At 45.9% G+C, this 25,324-nt stretch overlaps 2 protein-coding genes across 6 annotated transcripts in view; one reads left to right on the top strand and one right to left on the bottom strand.

Annotated features, from left to right (window-relative positions):
• The window catches only part of MBTD1 (mbt domain containing 1), a 119,647-nt gene extending 115,973 nt beyond the window's left edge, over positions 1–3,674 (bottom strand). For 2 of the 4 annotated variants that reach the window (XR_012236782.1, XM_073606692.1), the window contains exon 1: positions 3,452–3,672. Coding sequence is in view for 2 of the 4 variants with exons in the window: in XM_073606692.1 (XP_073462793.1) it covers positions 3,452–3,472 (21 nt within the window). In the remaining 2 variants the exon portion in view is untranslated. Of the gene's footprint in view, positions 1–3,451 lie in introns of all 4 variants that reach the window. The other 2 variants (XM_073606694.1, XM_073606693.1) reach the window with 2 other exon arrangements.
• A 1,717-nt stretch (positions 3,675–5,391) lies between these two features.
• Positions 5,392–25,324, top strand: part of UTP18 (UTP18 small subunit processome component) — a 72,539-nt gene continuing 52,606 nt past the window's right edge. Inside the window, exons 1-6 of one of the 2 annotated variants that reach the window (XM_073606691.1) lie at positions 5,392–5,473; positions 8,732–8,964; positions 11,733–11,851; positions 15,676–15,771; positions 17,773–17,843; positions 22,450–22,553. In XM_073606691.1, the coding sequence (XP_073462792.1) occupies positions 8,746–8,964; positions 11,733–11,851; positions 15,676–15,771; positions 17,773–17,843; positions 22,450–22,553 (609 nt within the window). In that variant the 5' untranslated portion in view covers positions 5,392–5,473; positions 8,732–8,745. Of the gene's footprint in view, positions 5,595–8,731; positions 8,965–11,732; positions 11,852–15,675; positions 15,772–17,772; positions 17,844–22,449; positions 22,554–25,324 lie in introns of both variants that reach the window. The other variant, XM_073606690.1, reaches the window with a different exon arrangement.

The following is a 25,324-nucleotide window of genomic DNA, read 5'->3' as shown; positions in this document are numbered from 1 at the left end:
ATCGGATCACTGATCGATGACGATCTGTTGCACCCCTACTAAAAGGATACATTTTTCTTGCGCTAAAGGTGCCAATAAATTAATATTCATTTATATCGATGATATTATATATAAAATTATAATTTTTTTTTTTTTTTAAACGTTCATTTTTGGCCAAGTGCATCCTGCATTTTCGGCACCAAAATTTCCATTCGGTGCACCTCTAATTAATATATATATATAAATAAATAATATACATATTTTTTTTTTATTAGAGCTGCACAATTCTGGCTAAAATGAGAATCACAATTTTTTTTTTTTAGAATAAAGTTCACGATTCTCTCGGTGTAATATCTTCTTTTGCATTATACAAAAGAAATTGGGGTAACTTTACTGTTTAGTATTTTTTAATTCAGTAAAGTGTATTTGTTCAAAAGAATAATGCGTTTGAAAAACCACTGTGCAAATACGGTGTGACATAAAATATTGCAACAACCATTTTATTCTCTAGTAGGGTCTCTGCTAAAAAAGAAAAAAAAAATGTATATATATATATATATATATATATATATATATATATATATTTAATTTTATTTTTTTTAGGTGTTCCAAGTAATTTTCTAGCAGAAAATAATGATTTTTACTTGAAAGCAACAAATGTCAGAAAATGTTTGGTGTTTAAATGGTTAAACTTTCCTCATCTACATACTGGAGTTCTTTCCTTTGATAAAAGAATGAAAAAGATACTTTGTTTCTACTTGCAGCTCTAATAATGGCTTCAGATATTCAGCAGCATTTTTTCACATTTGTAGTTGTAGGGATTCTGATACACACAGTATCTCACAAAAGTGAGTACACCCCTCACATTTTTGTAAATATTTTATTCTATCTTTTCATGTGACAACACTGAAGAAATGACACGTTGTATACAATGTAAAGTAGTGAGTGTACAGCTTGTATAACAGTGTAAATTTGCTGTCCCCTCAAAATAACTCAACACGCAGCCATTAATGTCTAAACCGCTGGCAACAAGAGTGAGTACACCCCTAAGTGAAAATGTCCAAATTGGGCCCAAAGTCTCAATATTTTGTGTGGCCACCATTATTTTCCAGCACTGCCTTAACCCTCTTGGGCATGGAGTTCACCAGAGCTTCACAGGTTGTCACTGGAGTCCTCTTCCCCTCCTCCATGACGACATCACAGAACTGGTGGATGTTAGAGACCTTGTACTCCTCCACCTTCCACAGTTCACAAAACATGGAAATGCAATTATTTAAGGGCACTTTCACACTGCGGTAAAGCGCCACTATTTTTAGCGGGGCCTTACCGTCGTTTTAGCAGTGCTATTCGGCCACTAGCGGGACGCTTTTAAACCCCTGCTAGCGGCCGAAAAAGGTTAAAACCATTGATTCAATGGGCAGGGGGCGCCTTAGGAGCGGTGTATTCACCGCTCCAACAGCGCTGCAAAGAAGCTGCTAGCAGGACATTTTTGTGACGCCCTTCCAGCGCAGCGCCCCAGTGTGGAAGCACTCGGTCTTTTTTCACACTGGGATTGCAGCCGAGGCTTTTGTCAGGCGCTATTTTTAGCGCTAAAGTGCCTGAAAAACGCCTCTAGTGTGAAAGGGGTCTTAGTAAATATAAACTGCTAAACACCTTTTCTTATCAGCAGTATATAGCAGTCTTGTGACTTCTATCGGTGTCTGGTTAAAGCTTGTAGGAGGAGTTTTCATCCTCCTCTGGCTGTCCTATATGGACGCAGGACCCCTGACCCTCTGTCTGGACAGTGCTGATTGGTCCTGTGCTGATCACATTCACCTCATCCCAACAACAACAAAAAAAAAAAAAGCGCTCTAGCAATACAAAACAAACTGAGCATGTGCAGATTGACTCCAAGGCTCTGTGGGGTGATGGATTGGGGACAGTGGAAAAAGGGGAGGATCAGAGAAGACAGGATCAAACAGCCTTTCTACACTACGCAGAGGATTAAACCCTTAGGTTCCACAGTGAGTATAACAAGCATGCTTTACATCAGGGGTTGGCAACCTTCAGCCCTCCAGCTGTTTTGAAACTACAAGTCCCATGAGACAGTGCAAGACCCTGACAATCACAGGCATGATGGGATTTGTAATTTCAACACAGACGGAGGGGCCGAGGTCGCCTACCCCCTGCTGCATACACAGACTGATCTTACTGTTGTGGGTTTAATAACACTTTCAGTTTTGGATAGGAAGGGAATAGCTGAGAGGGGATTGGAACCCCTGCCAGGTCTTTACTGCTGTCTGTGTCCCCCGTTAAGGAGGATCGGCCTCTTCAATCTGTCCTGGCAACTGATCACTGAAAGTGTAAAGGAAATTTGTGAGTTCTGTATATAATTGTATTGTATATTGTTTGTATTGCACACTGCCCTCACTGTGCACGGCACTAATAATGTTTTCAGTACATGTTTGCATTCTTCCGAGTCCTGATTAGAATTAGCCTGCCTATGTTACGCCCCTTATTACCATAAACGTACAATTGTAATATTAATGTGACACCTACGTAATCATGTGCAGAAAAAAAACCTTCAATTGCGTCATAATAAATCAGAACAGTTATTTGGAAAGATGCGGAGTGTATCTTTTGTGTCTGTTCCCTACTGCAGTAGTTATTCGTTTGGAACAACGAATCAATATGAGGATAGGAGTTGCCCATCTACAAAATGGCCGGGTCAAAGGCTATAGCGGAGAGGGGATTAGAACCCCTGCCAGGTCTTTATCGCTGCCTGTGTCCCCCGTTAAGGAGGATAAGCCTCTTCAATTTGTCCTGGCGACTGATCACTGAAAGCGAAAGTAAAAAAAATCCCCATGTTGTGTTGTCACCAGAACAGGAATGGAGGGGGGGAAATTCTTCCAATGGGGACACGGTGACAACGAGATATTCCCTCACTTTGGAGAGGGCTTTCCTCTCACTTCCTGTTTTGGTTATGGGACAGGAAGTGAAGGGAAATCTACCCTATGGGGTATGGCAGAGGGTATAACTCTCCCTTTCTCTATCCAAAAGCCTTTAGTTTTACTGTAAATTATATCTGAAGGGCAGAAGACTTCCAGCGATTGGAGTAATCTGCCCCCCTCCATGGAGACGTTGGCCCCAGCTAAGACAGCGGGGAGGCCCCATGAATAACAAGTCCCAGGATGTCCCGGGGCCCCTGCAGGGAACATGCTGAGAAGAAGGGACACTCCAGGGGTGGTGCAGCCTGGGTTGCCCAGCTGTGGTGGGACTACAACTCCCAGCATGCCCTGCACCTCCCCCCACAGGCTGAGCCTTGTAGTCCCAGCATATCTGAGGAGAAGTCCTTATCCTCTAGTCAGGTACAGCCTGAGGAGGTGTCAGGGAACAGGACCCCCCCCCCACAGCCAGGCCTCACTGCAGCCCAAAACTGACAACAAAGCCCCCCTCCCCTCCCCCCACCACACCTCAGGCCTGCAGCACTCACCAGCTCCTTGGCCTTTTCCATCAGACCCTCATTGGGCTCCCCTGTACGCTCCCCCCCGGCGCCTCAGCCTCACCGCACACGGCAACGTGATCCCAGCTCAGCCTGAAAACAATGAACTCTAGCACAACATCAACAAAACCCAGCAGCTTCCCCCTCGCCGCGCCTGCGCGCCCCGAGGCCGCTCATTGGCACCTGTCAGTCGCGCTCCACCCACTTCCGGCGGAAGGTTGGCGGGGCTTGGCGTGAAAGGGCGGGGAGGAGGGGCAGTGAGGGCGGAAGTTGGGCAGGCATTGGCTCAGAAAAAGGGCGGGCGTAAGGAAGGCGTAACTAGGACGAAAAAAAGGCGTAACAGAGGCGTACCTAGCGCGTAAGGAGGGGGTAATTAGTAGTGGAGCGAGTCTGGGCGCGAAGGAGGTATAAGTGAGGGGGATGTCAATTGACAGGAAACATGTGACCTCCACTGCACTTTTTTTTTTTTTAAATAAACTTTAATGTAACATAACTCGAGGAAGTGTAGGGTCACGTTTCTTCCTTTTTTTTTTTTTTAATGAACTTTAATATAACATATCTCGAGGATGTGGAGGTCACGTTTCTTTTCTTTTTTATATGATCTTTAATGAAACAAACATTACAAACAAATATTGTGGTTATTCCACAACTCGTGAGTGGAGCTCCAGTCTGCAGCCAGACCCCCCACCATGTGACAGGAAACATGTGGCCTCCACTACAACTTTTTATTTTTTCAATTTGAACTTTATTGCAACAAACATTCAAATAAACACAACTCATGAGTGGAGCCTCAGGTGTTTCATCAGATTAGGCGACCCGTCAGAATGTGTAACGGAAGTGACTTTTGGTCGCCGCCATCTTGCTACACCCTGCACTCCTCTACAGTAAGGATACACTGAGAAGGAGAAAGCGGACATCTTGTTACACCCACCGGAGTTTTGCATTTTACACTTATTTTTAACAGTAAAGTGAGTTTATATAGTGAAATACAGTACTTAGAACTCCGTCTGAATGATTACATGTTTAATTATAAAAGCAGCAAACTGCTGTCAGATTAGCAAACCTATGAGATGAGCAGGCTTGCCGCTGCTTTTAAAATTCAACATCAAAGCAGTGTGGCGGACTTCTAAATACTGCATTTCATTATATAAGCTGAGTTTACTGTTAAAAATAACTATGAAAAGCGAGACTGTGATGGGTGTATAAAGATGTCCACTTGCCGACTTCTAACTTCAGGCTTACTGCAGACGAATGCGGGTGTACCAAGATGGCCACAAGGCTTCGTCACTTCAGCTGTGCAACGCGCATGCGCAGTAAGCCGGGTAGCGGCTATCTGATAGAACAGCGGCAAGCAGACATCTTGTTACACCCACCAGACTTTTGTATTTCGCACTTACTTTTAACACTAAACTGAGTTTATATAGTGAAATACAGTATTTTGAAACCCATATGACTGTTTTGATGTTGATTTTTAAAAGCAGAGGTGTTCTGTCAGATTAGCTAACCTGTAAGATAAGGAGGCTTGCCGCTGCTTTTAAAATTCAACATCTAAACAGTCCATCGGATTTCTAAATACTGTATTTGACCTTATAAGCTCTGTTTACTGTTAAAAATAGGTGTGAAATGCAAAACTCCGCTGGGTGTAACAAGATGTCCGCTTGCCCCCTTCTCACTGTATCCTTATTGTGGAAGAGTGCGGGGTGTAGCAAGATGGCGGCGACTGAACGGCACTTCCGTTAGATACACTGACGGATCGCCGAATCTGACGAAACACCAGAACCTGACACAATTTTATGCGAATATTAGGCACCGGGAATGGGGCACGGGTTGTAACGGGAAGGGCGGGGACGTGGGGCCTGGTTTATCACACTGGGGCCGGAGGTGGGGGGCTGAACTGTGATGGGTAGGACCGGAAACGGAGTGTTAGTTGTAACGAGAGGGCGGGGCTTCGAAGCAGTAAGGCCAGAAGTGTGCGAGGCGCATGCGTGAGCTCTGCAGCCTAGAGTAGAGTATGTGAGTAACCGGGAGCCGAGGCTGGGCGGGGACTGGTAAGGAGAGGCTTCTCTGATTGGTGGGGGCGGGGTTCCGCTCTGTAGGAAGAGGCAACAGGAAGCTCCACGTGCGTATCAGGGAGGTGAGTGCGGAGGTTGCCAGGAGCAACCAGCCAGCTTCTGTCCTGTGGGGTGGGGTTCCTGAGTTCTGGCTACATTGAACATGAATAGATGTAGTGTGCTAATGTCCTGTGTATCCTGAACATTGCATTCCCTAATAAAACCCTTTTTTCATCTTTCTTTCCCTTCTTTGTTGCATGTCAGTGCTGCTGATCTCCTACAACCTCTTTGCAGCCACATGTAGTCCAGTAATGGCTGCGTGGTATTGGTCGGAGCCACTTTTTGTAGTCCCCTTTGTATATCCATGTGGCGACCAGCGATGGCCGAGGCGTGTTTGGCTCCTCGTCCGCCTGAGTGAGCCACAAGGAAGCCGTCATTGTCCCCGGCCAATCCTGAGTGTCCGAGGCGTTATACGTAGGTCTGCTGGGAATTCCTCCGACGATTCTGATTGGCTCGGGTACAATGACGGCTTCCCTGTGTGGCTCACTCAGGTTTGTGCAGACTAGGAGCGGATCCCACCGGAGCTCATCCCTGGTGACAACGTAAAAGCACAATTGGGAGAAGGACAGAGTTGTCACCTTCTATCAGGATGTGCCTGAGTAAGAACCTTTGTGGCAGGATCGCCAGGGATTAGTTTAACCTGTTCACGACCACGCTATAGCAGAATGATGACTACAGCGTGGAGAGGCCATCATATAACGCCCTCTCGAGCTCGCACCCCCGCCCCCCACGGCGCACATCGGCAGTGATCTGGGGTCATGGTAAAGAGCCAATCACGGAGGCTCTTTACCATGTGATCAGCTGTGTCCAATCACAGTGTAAACAGGATTTGATGGTTATCGGCAATCCTCTCCTCATGCTGACAGCGCCAGAGGAGAGCTGAGAACCGGCAAACCAACACAGGGGACATCTACACCGATCAACAGGGCCCATAATCTTGTCTGTTTGCCACTTTTTTTTTTGTTAAAGTTCTAAAGGCAGAAGGTTTACTTTACCTTAATGCATTCTATGCTTTTAGGTATAAAACTTTCTGGGTGCAGCTCCCGGCTCCCCTCCCCCCTCCCATCTCCCTGAGCCCCATCTCGATCCAGCAATGTGCCATGAGAGCAGCGGGTCTCCCTTTCCTCATTGGCTCAAAGTTATTAGCATCTGCTGGTGTCAATCATAGCCAGAGAGCCAATAAGGAGAGAGCGTGCGTGGGGGCGGGCGAGCTGCGCTGTGTGTGTGTCCATTCACAAGAGCTTGGCTTAGGAGCGAGGCTTGCTATTGGGATCACTCGGTAGGGTGGAGGAGTCAGAAACACTGGCAGGGGGACCCAAAAAGAAGAAGAGGAGGATCCGGCCTGCTCTGTGCAAAACCATTGTACAAAGCACATAAGTATAATCTGTTTTTAAAGGTGAAGTACAGCCAAAGCTCATCTGGCTGTACTTCTCCTGTGTATCACAGGAGTCCAGTTCGTTCTGCCCTCCTGTGACCTGTTTTCAGCAGACAGCGGGATGAAGTCTGCTGACGTCACAGAGCTTGGTTCAGGCTGGGGGGGAAGATCCCAACCATATAGTCCAGATCCGCCCACATGCCTGGACCGGTACTTGGCTCAGCCTCTCAGCGAGCCCAACGCTGCGGTGAGTGAGGGAGAGCAGAGAGCCGATGACTGACCGTCACCAACTCTCTGCATAGGGAGCTCTGAGAACCGAGTGATCAGTGGTGTTTGATCGCTCGGTTTTCAGCGTTAAAGCAGTCGGGGGACAGACGTATTGCACTGATGCTACATCCACCTAGGTAAGTATGAATCTGCAAAAAAAAAAAAAAAAAACAGAATCCCATACTTCTTTTTGAATTATTACAACCTTTTATAATCACTTTAAAGTTTTACACTTACCACCATCTGAAAAGTGATCAACTGTGAATAGCTTTTCAGAAGTGCAGTAAAGACCGCCACTCCTGAAAGAGACCTTGGGCTACATTCACACAGCCACACGGTGTGGGCCACTGTCGACAATCGGCAGATTCTTTCTGGTGGTGCTAAGTCCTGCCGGCTGAGCCATCCAAATTTCGATCCATTTAGGGCCGACTTAAAGCGGAGTTCCGCCTAATTTTTTTTTTTTTTATTAAAGTCGGCAGCTACAAATACTGCAGCTGCTGACTTTTATAATAAGGGCACTTACCTGTCCCAGGGCGCCCACGATGTCGGGTGGAGGCGCCACCATCTACTGTAAGCGAATCAGGAAGTGAAGCCTTGAGGCTTCACTTCCTGGTTCCCTACTGCGCATGCGCGACCCCACTGGTCCCTGCTGTCTTCTGGGATCTGTGTGTCTCCCAGAAGACAGCAGGGGGGACGGAGAAGGCGCCGGAAGTGGCGCAGATATCCGCGGGTGGCTCGGCTATCTATGCCCGCTATGACAGGTATCTTCTCCCCCCTCCCCCCTGAAATTGTAAAGGAGCAGATATCCCCAGATAAATGATAAGGACTTTAAAGGCAACAAGGAAAAGGGGCTCTGAACAAAAATTATTATATTAATAATTCAATTTTATTGATATGTAGAAGAAAATATAAAATTATTCAGGTGGAAACATCACCGAAAATAGAGTAAGTTAAAAACAACAAGTATACGAAAACTAGATCGTTAGTGCGTGGTAATTGTAGACATTCAGCCCGACGCGTTTCAGGACACTTGTGGGGTCCCTTCATCAGGGGCGTTCAAGGTGAGGCAGAATTACCATAGCATATTCTCAAAATTCAAAACAGAAAAATAGTAATAGTAGGGGGGGGGGGGGGGGAAATATACCTGTATTAGACAGATATCTGCTCCCCCCTCCCCCCTGAAAGGTGCCAAATGTGACACCGGAGGGGGGGGAGGATTCCAAAAAGTGGAAGTTCCGCTTTAAGGGTATGCAGGTTTCTTTTCAACATTTACAGTCTTTTTTTTTTTTCACCTTTTTAATAGGAAAAAAAAAAAGCCTAGTGATTATTATTACTACCACCTAGAGAAAATTCTATCTGTCTCAAAAGCAATTACGTAAAACTCATTTATGTACAATGTTGCACGACAGAGTAATTGTCAGTCAAACTAAAACAGCACTGAAAAATGGCCTGATCGTGAATGAAGGGGTATTAAAGGCTGGTTGTCAAGCGGTTAATTTTTTTCTTTTTTTCTTTAAGCTCTTACAAGGAAAATGCAGTCCGCCAAGAATAAAACCACCAAGGAGCAAACCTCTCCAAGGAGGAAAAGGCAACTAGAGAATTCCAGCCAGAAAGAAGCCTGCAGCGAGGAAGAGCTGAGAGCCAAAAATCTGAAGGTTCTAAATGAGAAGTCGGCTGTAGAGAAATGTTTGGAGGACTTGGTCTTTGGTGGCCAGGATGAGTTTGTGGAAAGGCTCATGGGCGATAGAAAGGTATTTCTTTGTTTTCAAGACATGTAGTGGCTACCGCTATTGCGTTTATTAGACTCGGTTCACATCAGTGCAAATTGGATGCGTTTTTAACTGCGTCCAATTTGCATAACATGTGAATCGGACTGGCTTTCAATGGAGCCGGTTCACACGTGCGGGGCGGCCGCAGTGCGGTTTTAAAAAGGGTCCTGTGCCATTTTGGGGCCAGGTCAGGTGCGATTTCAGGTAAAACTTTGCACCTAAATCGCACCTGAACCGGTGAACAGAACCGCACCAGACTCCCACATTAAAACCGCGGCTGCATTTGTGTGAACCGAGCCTTGCACTTGGATTCATTTATGCCGGAAATGAGAATTAGACATTTGATTGACAGGTGTAGAGGGATCCGGGTACATAAACACTCTGCAGCTATCTGATTAATTAGAAAACATGCGCTTGTACATAAGGGATCCTCCGAAGTGAAATGTGAGGTTCCACATATACAGGTCTCTAATGGCTCCCTCCAAAGCTCCCAAAAGGGTTCATGAAAAGTAAGCCAAGGATTCCGTATAGTGTAAAATCGTATGGATAAAAGTTTATTAAAACAGCTGTAATACTCACAAGTATGTGTATAAACACTGCCTATATACAGACATAAGTCCCAGGAATCAAACGGACTGCTTCTGGACTAGAAGATGTGCGATGAAGTCATGAACGTTGGCTCCATCCTACGCGTTTTGTCATTTATCTTTCAGGGCTCTGACCATAGTTTACATAGTTAGGTTGAAAAAAGACACAAGTCCAAATACAATCCCATATACAATCCCATATACACAATCCTTCACCCACAGTTGATCTAGAGCAGTGGTCCTCAACCTTTCTAGTGCCGTGACCCCTTGATAAAAGTTGTGGGGACCCCTAACAGTAAAATGTACTTTCGTAGCGTGGGTTGTCAGCACCCAAGGCAAGACGAGTAGTTTGCGCCCCTAACCCATGGACATTTAGCGCTCCCTGAGTCCCTTCCACTCGTACAGTATTAAAACCCCTTATAGTACATTTTAGGATGTACCACTCTTTGTTATCCTTTCTTTCCCTTTTATCTCTCGCTATCCTAATTTCTTGTTTTTTTTTTTTTTTTCCCCAATCCCGCTGTCCAGCCGTCTTTCTTGTTATTTCTCTTATTCTTTCTCTCCCGTTTTCTTTGTTCGTCCCCCTCCTTTCCTCTCCCTTCCATGTATTCTCTATTTTCATTCCTTCTCTTACTCCTTGGTGGGGGGTGAGGGGAATGGGATGAGTAGCAGTGCTTTGGGGAGTTCTGATCAGCCAACTTTATGGGGCGTACATACGGTCGGACTTTTCGACTGGACTGCTCTGACGGACGCCGACGGAACAAATCCGGCGAACAATCCAATCGTGTGTGGGCTTCACCGGACCTTCAGCTGACTTTTCCAGTCGCAAATCTGACGGACTTTAGATTTGGAACAGGCTTCAAATCTTTACGTTGTAACTCTGCCGGACCCAGAAATCCGCTCGTCTGTATGCTAGTCCGACGGACAAAAACCGAAGCTAGGGCAGCTATTGGCTAATGGCTATCAACTTCCTTATTTTAGTCCGGTCGTACGTCATCACGTATGAATCTGTCGGACTTTGGTGTGATCGTGTGTAGGCAAGTCCGTTCGTTAAAAAGTCCGTGGGAAGTCTGTCAAAAGTCCGTCGAAAGTCTGTCGGACCAGTCCGATCGAAAAGTCCGCCCGTGTGTACGCGGCTTTAGGTGCTCTTGATCAAGGTCATCTGCTGATCTGAGAACTGTAGTGGGGACTTTTAATGGCAACTATAATCATAGGTACTGTTACTCACTGTGTCTCTGACTTTTTGGTATCTCGTAGCAGTGACACCTATGCCAAAATCAGGCGATAATGTCTCCTCCAGCCCCTCCCACTTCACATTCCTTACCAGACAGCTGACCTCTAGTCTCCGCCTCCCAGCCATGCCGTGAACTAATTGGGTATCTGCGAAGAGGCCGAGCGGGTGGCCGTGGGCTCCAGGAACAGCCCAGTTGGGCAGCCACAGGCTCCAGGGACAGCCCTGCTGGGCAGCCGCAAAAAGGCCGGGAGAGCAGCGTGGGCTTCAGGAACAGCCAAGGATTCAGTGACCCCTGGCAACTCGTCATTTGACCCCCAGGTTGAGAACCACTGATCTAGAGGAAGGTGAAAAACCCCAGCACAGAATGCTTCATATTGCTACAGCAGGGGAAAAAATTCCTTCCTGATCTCCCCGAGAGGCAATCAGATTTTCCCTCAACATTTCTCAAACTGGAGTTGAATGGTTGGGGAATGCCGCTCTATAAGTCTCCGTGTTTTCAGGGTGCTGCCATCCTACTAAGCAGAGTTGGGTGCTGGCTATGCACAAAATAATGAAAATAGAGAAGTCCTGGATTGCCGCACTCCATCAAAAAAGCATCTTTATTGAGTATATAAAATCCAAAAACGCAGACAAGTAACAGAAGTAGAAACAACAGGGATAAATTGCTAACGCGTTTCACATGCAAAGATGCTTACTTATAGCTACTCATGGAGTTGAATGGTTCAAAGTTTGCTGAAAGCTCGGCAAATGCTTGGTCATAGCTTGCTGTTCACACTGCTCTTATACAAGCTGAAGTCCGTGTAAAACTGGCCTTATAGATTTAGGTGCTGTTTAGAAGTAAGAATCTGCCTTGGCTCTCTGCACAGGTTTGATTTGAGTCTGTTGGAATGCTCAGAATTTCTGTAAGACATTTTTTTTGTGTATTGCAGACCAGAGTTGATGTCAGCGCAGATCTTCTGGAGAGTGACTCCGACGATGAACATACAAAGAAAACCACATTACCCAAGAAGCCGGTTTGGGTTGATGAAGATGATGAGTTGGAAGAAAGGTGGGTTAAAATGGAAGCTTGTGTGTTCAGACCTAATGCTTAGACTTATTTTAATTTACATAGTACCATATCAATGATGCCTGGTTTGACATAAATTCTAACAAGAATTTAAGATTCTACTGAAGCTTATTTCTGATTGGTTGTTTCAGATTCCTGCTCACCCTAGCAAAGTTCATGGACACCTCACCATTACACCTCTATAAGCTTGTTAGACATCCCACTCCAAAACCATGGACATGAAAGCGGAATTCCACCCACATATATATTTTTTTTAAACTTTTCTTACGATCAGAACATTCACTTCTAACACTCACTTGTTTTAGAAATTTCGTCCCCCGATGTCCGCTTTATTATAAAAAAAATAGTTATATTCTGTTGTCCCGGCTGTTCCCATCTTGCTTGTGGGCATGTGAAGCCCACAAGCATACTGTTCCGGGATACGGTGCAGCTGAGTGATCAGCATGCACCGCCCATTCTTGCGCATGCGCAGTATGACAGGCTCGCAGCGCCGTCGAGTTCTGATGTTGCCATCACAACGGGTGGCGTCGCCGGAAGTGCCCGCCCCGTTGTGATGGCAACGAAGCCTTCCGCGCTGCCCACTGACTCCTGGGAAATGATGACACATTTCTCAGAAGCAGTAGTGTGCAGTGGCGCCGAGGGAAGTGACGTCAGGAGCCACGGTGGGAAAGGGGAAGATTTAAAGGGACCGCAGAGCAACAGGGTTTAAAAGGTAAGTAAAAGAAAAAAAAAATGTCCAAATGTCATTTGTTAGATCATTTGCTGCAGAGTAATGTAAATTTTTATTTTTTTTTATTTTTATGGGTGGAACTCCGCTTTAATAAATTGCCCCTTCTTGCTGTTACAATACTCTCCACTCCTCTGGGAAGGTTTTAGAATGTGTCTGTGGGAATTTGTGCCCATTCAACCAAAAGAGCATTTATGAGGATGAGAACACAAGGCTTGAAGTTGATGTTTCAGTTCCTTTCAAATGTGTTCAGTAGGGTTGAAATCAGGGCTCCAGTTCCTTCACCCCAAACTTATCAGACCATGTCTTTATGGAGCTGGCTATGTAAACAGGGGAACACCGTCATGCTGGAACGGAAAAGAACCTTCTCCAGATTGTTATCACAAGGTTGGAGGTGCACAAATGTCTAAAATGTCTTCTTTGTGTGTTGTAGCATTATAGTGTTTTTCTTACCTTTTTTTTTATGCATGAATGCAAAAAACCTTCTGTGCGCAGTGCCCATCCCCCCCCATCCCTACCTAACACTTACCTGAGCCTGATCCTGATCCAGTGATGTGCATTAGAGCAGCTGTTCTCCTTGGTCTCTGCCTTCTTATTGGCTCAGACATAGCAGTGGGAGCTATTGGCACCCCCTGCTATCAATCCTAGCCAGTGAGGAGGGAGAAGTGGGCAGGGCTGAGCCACATTCTGTGGGTCTTTTGGACACACAGAGCGGGGCTTGGGAGCAAGCACGCACGTGTGCCCCCCCATAGCAAGTGCTTGCAGTAAGGGCACTCAGAAGGGGGAAGGAACCCCAGAAGAGGAAGATCAGGGCTGCTCTGTGCAAAACTGTTGCACACAGCAGGTAAGTATAACATGTTTGTTTTTTTGTTTTGTTTTTAATCTTCTTCCTTTTAGTATCCCTTTTTGACAGTGCCCTTCACCAGAGACACCCGAATTCAGTAATTTTGGGGAGTTTCAACATACTTTTGGTCATATAGTAGCTGTGTTGGTGGTCTGATGTCCACAATCCTTTGGCCATATAGTGTATCTTCACAAGTGCATCCAGTACCACTGTTTCTTTCAGACATATTGTAGTACTATAAAGACAAGAACACACGGTCAGCACCAGATGGTACCACAGTGCATCTTTTTGTGTTCCTGTACACCTTCAGATCACGTGTGTGCAATGTAGGTAGCATTTACTCTAGGGTCTCAAGGGTATTGAAGCTAAAACTATTTTTTTTGGTTTGTGGATAGAGTGAAGGGGAATTATTACACTTATCGAATTTTTTTTTTTTAATGCTCTCTGTAGCTCTAGGAGGGGCCTGGCAGGCTCCGCCCACTACATGTTGCCTGCGGAAAACTACAGGAGGGGGCGGAGACAAGACCAGTCACCCTGCACAAGGAGAGAGCAGCACGGACCGGTCTTTATTATAGGGAGCTCCTGCACAGAAGCTTCACACTAGATTACTGCAAAATGTAGGAAATACACAGAACACTCTAAGGGGATGATTTACTAGTACTGATGAGTGCAAAATCTGGTGCAGCTCTGCATAGAAACCAATCCGCTTCCATGTTTTTTTTTTTTTGTCAAAGCTTAATAAGCTGAAGTTAGAAGCTAATTGGCTACCATGCACAACTGCACCAGATTAAGCAGACATACAGACAATATTTGCTTATCACAGAGTTCAGCTTTAACTGTTTTTCTCAATCACAAGCCATAAAACTTTGGCTTTTTATATACTGTAGTTTAAAGTTGAGCTGACCGCCAGTTTATGGGATGCCTAATCAGTTTTACAGCTGATACATTGAGCTCAAAGATTTAGGCCATGGACCCGGAATGAATCTGCAGATTGGGATAGTCAGGGAAAAGTTATGTCATCTGCATGTTTGTTCCTGGTCAATGATGTCATTCTTTTAAAGCAAGAGGAAGGGCAGGACAACCAGGCAACTTGCATTTAGGAGAGGTCTGTAGCAGCAGCATTTTAGAGATTTACATAAAATTTTTTGGACCAAGCCTGTTGATCGCTTCACTTTAAAGTGTTTGTAACCTTGGGGCTGCATTACGCTGCCAGCCCCTCTTGTATTCAGCTATAACACACAGTGTAAGTGTATGTGGGAAACAAAGCTTCTATATACCATTTTTTGCAGATAGTTACAGGCCGGTCATGTGACACCTGGCCGCTCTTCTACTCCAATCCAGGGCTACAGCAGGAGGAGCCGAGATCTCCTGCTGACATCAGCCGGGAGGTCACGTAACCGTTCTGAAGATATCTGCAAAAATTGTATTTAGAAGCTTTGTTTTCCACATACACTTAATGTTATAGCTCAATACAAGAGAGGGGTTGGCGGTAATTTTTTTTATTTTTAATGTTTAAATGAATACGAATAGTGGCGGAAGGGGAGGGGCAACACAAACACACCTGACGGGGAGGGGTGAGAGAGGACAGGAGAGCTGCGGATGACGGAGGCACATAAACTGACCACGGTGTCAGGGCTTAGCAGCCATGATATACCATAGTCAGTTTACAGGGGGGAGGGCAGAAACCGGCAGGATCAGCCAGGTATTTCAGGTGATACAGGGGGGCAAATTACACAGCACAAGCACTGTGCTGTATAACATGCTTCTATGGGAACAGGATTCATTTTTTTTTCTTAGGGTAACAAACACTTTACGTGTATCTTAACCCATGGACAAAAATAATATTTCATAACTGTTTTCCTTTATTTTTAATTGGTCCTGCCAATAACACACTTTGTCACTATACTGTATCTATGGAGGAGCAATGTCACCCTAGGGCAGTACTACAGAACACCCCCCCTCCTCTTCTTCTTCATAAATAGGGGGGTAGTGTTTTGTAGTTCTCAGGGATAGCTGAGAAATATTAAATGTCTCTAACCTTAGATTGTAAGTTCCTTGAGGACAGGGACTGATGTGAATGTACAATGTATATGTAAAGCGCTGCGTAAATTGATGGCGCTATAGAAGTACCTTAAATAATAATAATAATATTTGTTGTAATAATATTGTAAATCCCTATTGTGAATCTAAAAGCAAAGGCTGATCTTCTTCTATATTTTACATCTTTGTCTGCAGTGTTGAGATGACCCATCGTTATCGGAAAGACATCATGAAGAGTAAAGTGGAGAAGTCCCTAAGCAGAGAAAAGCTTCAATCAAGACTTCAAGACGAGTATGTGAATAAATGACATCCATTGCTTACCAGACCTATTCCCTGGTTTGCTGTGGAAAGTTTTATTGTGGAATAATTAAAGTAGCAGTCCAGTCAAATCCTAACTATACATAAACCTGACCCCATCCCCCATTCTAAACCCTGTTCATATTACCCCGTAAAGTAAAAATGTCTATACCTAACTATTCTGAGGATGCTCCGGTTTGATCACATGATTGGATCCTAGCATCGGCTTCAGTGAAGAGATTGCCAACAGCTGCAGAGCCTGGGCCATGATGTCACCCATAGGCTTAGTATGGGGCATCCATTGTCTGTTGTCCCTTGTCATCTCTTAAGCCGGCACTGGGAGCCGATCATGTGACCGTCCCAGCGCACCCGTTTCCTGCAGATCTGTCAGTATATCTGTGTACAGATCCTACTTTACTCTACAGTTTTACTTTAGGCTCATTTCACACTGCAGTGATGCATGAACCCTGCGAATCCACTGCGGGTTCCCGCATCGCATGTCTCCCGGCGGCAGTTCTAACTGCCCTATGCGAACTGCTGGGAGTCTCAAATGAAAGTTAAAGTGACACTAAAGGTTCAGGTTTTTTTGTTTTTTTAATAACAAACATATCATACTTACCTCCACTGTGCAGCTTGTTTTGCACGGAGTGACCCCGAAACTTATCTTCTGGGGTCCCTCGGCAGCACTCGCTCCTGCCCGCATCGGATAACCCCCTAGGAGAGGTGCTCTCCCGGGGGGGTTACCTTGCAGGCGCGCTCCCGAGTCCAGCATTCGGCATCCATAGTGGACGAATGCAGGACTCTGCCCCGCCCCCCCGGTGCCCGCGTTATTGGATTTGATGGACCGCACCGTGGGCCAATGGCTACGCTGCTATCAATTTATCCAATCAAGAGCCAAGAACCCCGGGCAGAGAGAGAGCGCGTCCCCGTGTGACAAGTTCGAGGGTTCAGGCAAGTAAACCGGGGGGTTGGGGGGCCGGTCACTGACAGGTGTTTTTTCACCTGAATGTATAGGATGCATTCAGGTGAAAAAACACGAACCTTTACAACCCCTTTAATCACACCCCAATATCGCACTATGAGCTACAAATTCGGACAGGAATTGGATTGCATGAGTGTGAACACCCATGCGATCCGATTCTGCTGCAGACCAAAAAAGGGTCCTGTGCGAGTTTGATCCGAATGCGATGCAAATTCAGCCATACTAGCTGTATGGCCGAAATCGCATCACATGTGATTTGCACTGCAGTGCGATGCAAATCACATCCAATGTTGGACATCACACCAGTGAGAATCGTCCCTTAAATACATGTATAAGGGACACATTTGTATTTTTCTATTTTTTTTTTTTTTACACATGAAAGATATCACCTTGATGTACACAAAAATCTTATACATTACAGGTTTTAGAGGCCATATTTACCTATTACATATGGAAGCACTGCTCCCTGTACTTTTTTTTTGTCCTTTCTTAGGGCTCTTTCACACGGGACAGATCCATGATGATACGCCCCGTGAACATCCGCTGTCCGTTGTCATCCGATCAGAAAATGGATGGAAAAGTAGGTTTTTCCTCCGTTACACTTTTTCGGATCGGAGCAGGTCGGATGTCAGCGGACATGTCACCGCTGACATCCGACGCTCCATAGAGGTCTATGGAGGGTCCGTTCAGGTCTGCCTGTCAGTTTTTTAGGCGGACCTGAACGGACCCTCGTTCGTCTGAAAGAGGCCTTATTGTTATTGTCTCGCATTTAAAAAAAAAAGTAAAAAGTTCACAATGCCCCGAATAACAAGTGATCATATGACCCAGGTTGCTTAGTGTTTGGGGAACTTGAGAAAAAAATTTTTGTTAATGGTTCTTGTTTTGCTGGGCATCATAATTTTGATTTGTTAATTTGCCCTGTTAATTCCAATTAATTTATATTGGCAATGATTGGTACGCTTTTACTGACTTTTTAAAGTTTTAATTATTGCAGTTTGCTTTTATCTTGATAGATTCCAGAAAGCGATGGGAGGGGTTCCTTCTTGGGCATCCTCTGACTCCAAGAAACGAGTTTCTAAAGAAGGTGAGAACAGCTCTGTCTTGGCCTTTTTCCATAAGCACCAGTATGGCTATACTACCTTTTTCAAATCCAGTTACTGGATACACGCAGTATCTCACAAAAGTGAGTACACCCCTCACATTTTTGTAAATATTTTATTCTATCTTTTCATGTGACAACACTGAAGAAATGACACTTTGCTACAATGTAAAGTAGTGAGTGTACAGCTTGTACAGTGCTGGGACAAGGCCTTTTGGTGCCCAGGGCGAAGATGGCAAACTGCGTTCCCCCTCTCCACATCTCCCCCCCCCCACTGTAATGTCCACATCTCCCTCCCCCCCCCACTGTAATGTCCACATCTCCCCCCCCCACTGTAATGTCCACATTCCCCCCCCCCCCACTGTAATGTCCACATCTCCCCCCCCCCCCCCCCACTGTAATGTCCACATCTCCCCCCCCCCCCCCACTGTAATGTCCACATCTCCCCCCCCCCCCACTGTAATGTCCACATCTCCCCCCCCCCACTGTAATGTCCACATCTCCCCCCCCCCACTGTAATGTCCACATCTCCCCCCCCCCACTGTAATGTCCACATCTCCCCCCCCCACTGTAATGTCCACATCTCCCCCCCCCCCCACTGTAATGTCCACCTCCCCCCCCCACTGTAATGTCCACATCTCCCCCCACTGTAATGTCCACATCTCCCCCATACATCAGTCTGCTCAGCCCCACCCCCCTTGATGTCCTCAGCCCACCACATCACAGCCCTCAACAACTCCACTTTAATGTCTTCAGCGAGTCAGCACACACTTTCCTCCTTTTCAGCTTTTCAGACTATTGTCCTCACTCCCTGTAACTTCGCCCCCTCCCTCACTTACCTTGCACAGACCGAAGATCGGAGGGAGGCACGGCATGTCTCGGATGGAGGGCGGGTGTTGCAAGATGGTGATTGGTTGCTAAGACCGCCCTTCATCCTAGCAGCCAATCACCTGCTTGTTAACTTCCGGCAGCTCCGCTCTTCATCCAGAACTGTCCCGCCTCCCGCTGTCTGCTCTGTGAGAGGATTACAGAGACGGCAGGGGGAAGAAAAGGCTGCTAAATGGTGGTACCACGGCGGGCCGCATAGGAGAGTGAGGCGGTCCACCCTTTAGTGATACCCGTTTTAGAAGGACACTTCACTGCGCCCCCCCCCACCCCCAATAAATTGTACCGCCCAGGGCATCCGCCCCTTCCGCGCCCCGCCCCCCCCCCCCCCCCTTTGTACCGGCTCAGAGCTTGTATAACAGTGTAAATTTGCTGTCCCCTCAACTCAAATAACTCAACACACAGCCAATAATGTTTAAACCGCTGGCAACAAAAGTGAGTACACCCCTAAGTGAAAATGTCCAAATTGGGCCCAAAGTGTCAATATTTTGTGTGGTCACCATTATTTTCCAGCACTGCCTTAACCCTCTTGGACATGGAGTTCACCAGAGCTTCACAGGTTGCCACTGGAGTCCTCTTCCACTCCTCCATGACAACATCACGGAGCTGGTGGATGTTGGAGACCTTGGGCTCCTCCACCTTCCATTTGAGGATGTCCCACAGATGATCAATAGGGTTTAGGTCTGGAGACATGCTTGGCCAGTCCATCACCTTTACCCTCAGCTTCCTTAGCAAGGCAGTGGTCGTCTTGGAGGTGTGTTTGGGCCAGCACACACACTTGACACCATCTGAAGCAAATAAGTTTATCTTGGTATCATCAGACCACAGGACATGGTTCCAGTAATCCATGTCCTTAGTCTGCTTGTTTTCAGCAAACTGTTTGCGGGCTTTCTTGTGCATCATCTTTAGAAGAGGCATCCTTCTGGGGCGACAGCCATGCAGACCAATTTGATGCAGTGTGCGGCGTATGGTCTGAGCACCGACAGGCTGACCCCCCACCCCTTCAACCTCTTCAGCAATGCTGGCAGCACTCATATGTCTATTTCCCAAAGACAACCTCTGGATATGACGCTGAGCACGTGCACTCAACTTCTTTTATCAACCATGGCGAGGCCTGTTCTGAGTGGAACCTGTCCTGTTAAACCGCTGTATGGTCTTGGCCACCGTGCTGAATTCTTTTTTTCCGATGCTCAGAAAGTTCTTTGCCATGAGGTGCCAGGTTGAACTTCCAGTGACCAGTATGAGAGTGAGAACGATAACAGCAAATTTTAACAGACCTGCTCCCCATTCACACCTGAGACCTTGTAACACTAACGAGTCACATGACACCGGGGAGGGAAAATGGCTAATTGGGCCCCATTTGGACATTTTCACTTAGGGGTGTACTCACTTTTGTTGCCAGCGGTTTAGACATTAATGGCTGTGTGTTGAGTTATTTTGAGGGGACAACAAATTTACACTGTTATACAAGCTGTACACTCACTACTTTACATTGTAGCAAAGTGTCATTTCTTCAGTGTTGTCACATGAAAAGATAGAATAAAATATTTACAAAAATGTGAGGGGTGTACTCACTTTTGTGAGATACTGTATGTGTATCAGAATCCCTACAACTACAAATGTGAAAAATGCTGCTGAATATCTGAAGCCATTACGTAGAGTCCATTGGCACCAAATGGCTTAGTGGTTGGCATATCTGCCTTGCAGCACTGCGGACAGACGTTCAAATCTTGGCCAAGACTCTATCTGCATTGAGTTTACATGTTACGTGGGTTTGCTTCGGATACTCTTCCTTCTTCCCACATGCCAAACACATGCTGGTAGGTTAATTGGCTCCCGCCTAAATTGGCCTGTGTATGTGTGAAAGGAACCTTTAAGGGCACAGACTGATGTAAATGTATAATATGTAATGCACTGCGTGAATTGTCAGTACTACATTAAAAGAAAGATTTGGGAGTTCAAAAATAATTAACACATACTCGTCTAGGTGGATACTGCATCTGTCCCCTGCCACTTCCAAGACCGAGAACTGAGTGATTAAAGAACGCTGATCGCTCAGTTCTCAGGTCCGCTGAAAGCGATGGAGATGGTGATGATTGGAGCCTCGGGCTGTGGAGGGGATGGGAGCAGCTGGCTCAAGCTGTCAGCGGTATGCTGAGAGGCTGAGCCAGCTGCTGGTCAGGAATCTGGGTGGATCCCAATATTAAAGTTGGGATCCCTCCAGAGTCTGGGCCGGCTGAGTGACATCAGCTGACATAGGACTTTATCCAACTGTTGGCTGAATCTGGAGTTGACAGGAGTGCAGAACAAGTATGTGGAGGGAGGAAACCAGATTGTATCATCGTCTCATATATTTTAGTTGGTGTTCTACAAATTATATTTGTCATATGATTGAGGTGCCTAAAAAGTCCCACAATCGGGGTAATCCCATTTTTGGATTTGAATTTTAGGGATGTGGCACATCACGGAGATGTCACCTACACCCCTACAGTTTAATGACTTCCCAGTCTTAGTCCGTAGGGTTCAATATTGAGTTGGCCCACCCTTTGCAGCTATAACAGCTTTAACTCTTCTGGGAAGGCCGTCCACAAGGTTTAGGAGTGTGTCTATGGGAATGTTCTTCCAGATTCTTCCAGAAGTGCATTTCTGAGGTCAGGCACTGATGTTGGACAAGAAGGCCTGGCTGGCAGTCTCCGCTCTAATTCATCCCAAAGCTGTTCTATCGGGCTGAGGTCAGGACTCTGTGCAGGTCAGTCAAGTTCCTCCACCCCAAACTCACTCATCCATGTCTTTATGGACCTTGCTTTGTGCACTGGTCTAAGTCATTTGGTGGAGGGGGGATTATGGTGTGGGGCTGTTTTTCAGGGGTTGGGCTTGGTCCCTTAGTTCCAGTGACGGGAACTCTTAAGGCGTCGGCATACCAAGACATTTTAGACCATTTCATGCTCCTAACTTTGTGGGAACAGTTTGGGGATGGCCACTTCCAGTTCCAACATGACTGCGCACCAGCGCACAAAGCATGGTCCACAAACCTTGTGGACAGCCTTCCCAGTAGAGTTGAAGCTGTTATAACTGTAAAGGGTGGGCCAACTCAATATTGAACCCTACGGACTAAGACTGGGATGCCATTAAAGTTTATGTGCGTGCAAAGGCAGGCGTCCCAATACTTTTGGCAATAAAGTAAGCGTGTGTGTGTGTGTGTGTGTGTGTATATAATGAATTGCTTGACTTGTTTTTTTGGGTGTGTGAATAACATTGGTTGCAGTTGGCTCCTGTGTTAAGCCGGCTATAGACGATTTGAATCTTGGTCGGTTCAGTAGGGACCCGGTTAAGATTTGAACCATGTATGGGCAGGCTTATTGTACCCTAGTCAATCCATCGATCGGCTTGGGTACAGCCAGCCTGTCGGATTTTGCATGTGATTATTGCCAGCGGATATAGCCGCTAGCAATAATCACTGTTCTCCTGGCCCAAACGACTTTCCCTGACAGTTAGAAAGTGCTCCCTAGGGACCGGCTTGCCATGGGGGGTATTGGACGTAAGGGAGGGGCCAGGAGCGCTGTTGGAGGACTCGAAAAGAAGAGGTTCATGGCCGCTATGTGCAATTCCATTGCACAGAGCAGGTAAGTATAGACATGTTGGTTATTTAAAAAAAAAAAAATTACCTTTGCAATCACTTAATGTTAAACAATGATTTCCATCACAGATGACGATGACAGTGAAGATGATGATGATGATGAAGACAACTTGTTGCGTAAAACTGGAGATATGTTAGGAAAGTCCACTTCACTTCCAAAGGGCATTTTAGAGGTAAGAAGTTGTCATCAGGCACAATGTGCACCACTTCAGCTCCAGAAGGTTTTCTCCTCTTCATGACCAGACCATTTTGTGCTATTTAGCACTGTGCTGCTTTAACCGGTAATTGCACGGTCATACACTTCAGACACTAACACTGGGTGGGAACTGACTAACTGCCACTGACATCACCAGTGACACGAATACAGAGATCAGTGCTAATACTATGCACTATCACTGTACTAATGACACTGGCTGGAAAGGGGTTAACATCTCGGGTAACCAGGGGGTTAAATGTGTGCCTAACAAGTGTTAGTTTGTGTAATGTGTGCTGCTTTTTTACTATCTATCTCTTTGCAGGGAGGAGAAAACAGAGAGATCGTTCCCCCCTGTGCAGAGCCCTTGTTGATTGGGGCACAGGGCTCTGGGCTGTGATTGGACACAGCCGATCTGCAGGTCACCGGCTAAGAATCATTGGCCGGGACCTGCTGACAGACTCCTGCTGTGTACAATCACAACGGCTGTTGGCGGGGGAGGAGGACTTTCATGCACTCGCCCTAAACCTGGAAACAGTCGGCGACGTACTGGCAAAGGCCATGCTTTTTTTTTTTTTGCATCAGAAACGCATGGAAAGTAGGTAATATGGTTTTCAGTGACATCGTTCCCCAGTGTTTGCAGTTCCAGTGCATTTCAGTTCCAGAAAAACAAAACATGTTGCATTTTTCCTGCACCGGACTGTACTGGAACGCTGTAAAACGCATCAAGAACGCACATAAGGTTGAGAAAGAAGGGAGGGGGATGCACTGGACTGCATCAAAAACGCGCATGCAGAAAAGCATCTGGACTGCGTTTTTCTATGGTGTCTACTGGCCCTTTAACCACTTGCCCTCCGGAAGATTTTTTTCCGATACAGCACCGCGTTCCTTTAACTGACAATTGTGCGGTCGTGCGACGCTGTACCCAAATAAAAAAAAATTTCCGCCACAAACGGAGCTTTCTTTTGGTGGTATTTGATCACCTCTGCGGTTTTTATTTTTTGCGCTATAAACAAAAAAGGCCGACAATTTTGGAAAACCATATTTTTTTACTTTCTGCTATAAGACACATCCGATAAAAAAAATTTAAAAAAATCTAATTTTTTTCATTAATTTAGGCCAATATGTATTCTGCTACATATTTTTGGTAAAAAAAAATCCCAATAAGCGTATATTGATTTTGCGCAAAAGTTATAGCGTCTACAAACTTTGGGATATTTTTATGTTATTTTCATTTATTTATTTTTTTTTACTGGTAATGGCGGTGATTAGTGACTTCTAGCGGGGCTGCGACATTGCAGCAGACAAATCGGACACTAACTAACACTTTTGACACTTTTTGGGGACCAGTGACACTAAAACAGTGTTCATTGCTAACAATATGCACTGTCACTGTACTAATGACACTGGCAGGGAAGGGGTTAACCTCAGGGGCGATCAAGGAGTTAAATGTGTCCCTAGGGAATGCTTTCTAACTGTGGGGGAGGTGCTTTAATTGTGGGAAGACAGATCTCTGTCTTCCCCACTAACCAAAGGGCGAGCTGCTTTGTGTATATATACAGTGGGGACGGAAAGTATTCAGACCCCTTTTACATTTTTCACTCTTTGTTATATTGCAGCCATTTGCTAAAATCATTTAAGTTCATTTTTTTTCCTCATTAATGTACACACAGCACCCCATATTGACAGAAAAACAGAATTGTTGAAATTTTTGCAGATTTATTAAAAAAGAAAAACTGAAATATCACATGGTCCTAAGTATTCAGACCCTTTGCTCAGTATTTAGTAGAAGCCCCCTTTTGATCTAATACAGCCATGAGTCTTTTTGGGAAAGATGCAACAAGTTTTTCACACCTGGATTTGGGGATCCTCTGCCATTCCTCCTTACAGATCCTCTCCAGTTCTGTCAGGTTGGATGGTAAACGTTGGTGGACGGCCATTTTTAGGTCTCTCCAGAGATGCTCAATTGGGTTTAAATCAGGGCTCTAGCTGGGCCATTCAAGAACAGTCACAGAGTTGTTGTGAAGCCACTCCTTCGTTATTTTAGCTGTGTGCTTAGGGTCATTGTCTTGTTGGAAGGTAAACCTTCGGCCCAGTCTGAGGTCCTGAGCACTCTGGAGAAGGTTTTCGTCCAGGATATCCCTGTACTTGGCCGCATTCATCTTTCCCTCAATTGCAACCAGTCGTCCTGTCCCTGCAGCTGAAAAACACCCCCACAGCATGATGCTGCCACCACCATGCTTCACTGTTGGGACTGTATTTGGACAGGTGATGAGCAGTGCCTGGTTTTCTCCACACATACCGCTTAGAACTAAGGCCAAAAAGTTCTATCTTGGTCTCATCAGACCAGAGAATCTTATTTTTCACCATCTTGGAGTCCTTCAGGTGTTTTTTTAGCAAACTCCATGCGGGCTTTCATGTGTCTTGCACTGAGGAGAGGCTTCCGTCGGGCCACTCTGCCATAAAGCCACGACTGGTGGAGGGCTGCAGTGATGACTTTCTACAACTTTAACCCATCTCCCAACTGCATCTCTGGAGCTCAGCCACAGTGATCTTTGGGTTCTTCTTTACCTCCCTCACCAAGGCTCTTCTCCCCTGATAGCTCAGTTTGGCCGGACGGCCAGCTCTAGGAAGGGTTCTGGTCGTGCCAAACGTCTTCCATTTAAGGATTATGGAGGCCACTGTGCTCTTAGGAACCTTAAGTGCAGCAGAATTTTTTTGTAACCTTGGCCAGATCTGTGCCTTGCCGCA

Source organism: Aquarana catesbeiana, linkage group LG12, assembly GCF_042186555.1.
Source record: "Aquarana catesbeiana isolate 2022-GZ linkage group LG12, ASM4218655v1, whole genome shotgun sequence".
Taxonomy (NCBI): domain Eukaryota; kingdom Metazoa; phylum Chordata; class Amphibia; order Anura; family Ranidae; genus Aquarana; species Aquarana catesbeiana.
The sequence above is the reverse complement of the archived record's forward strand: the minus strand, read 5'-3'. Positions and strand labels throughout refer to the sequence as shown.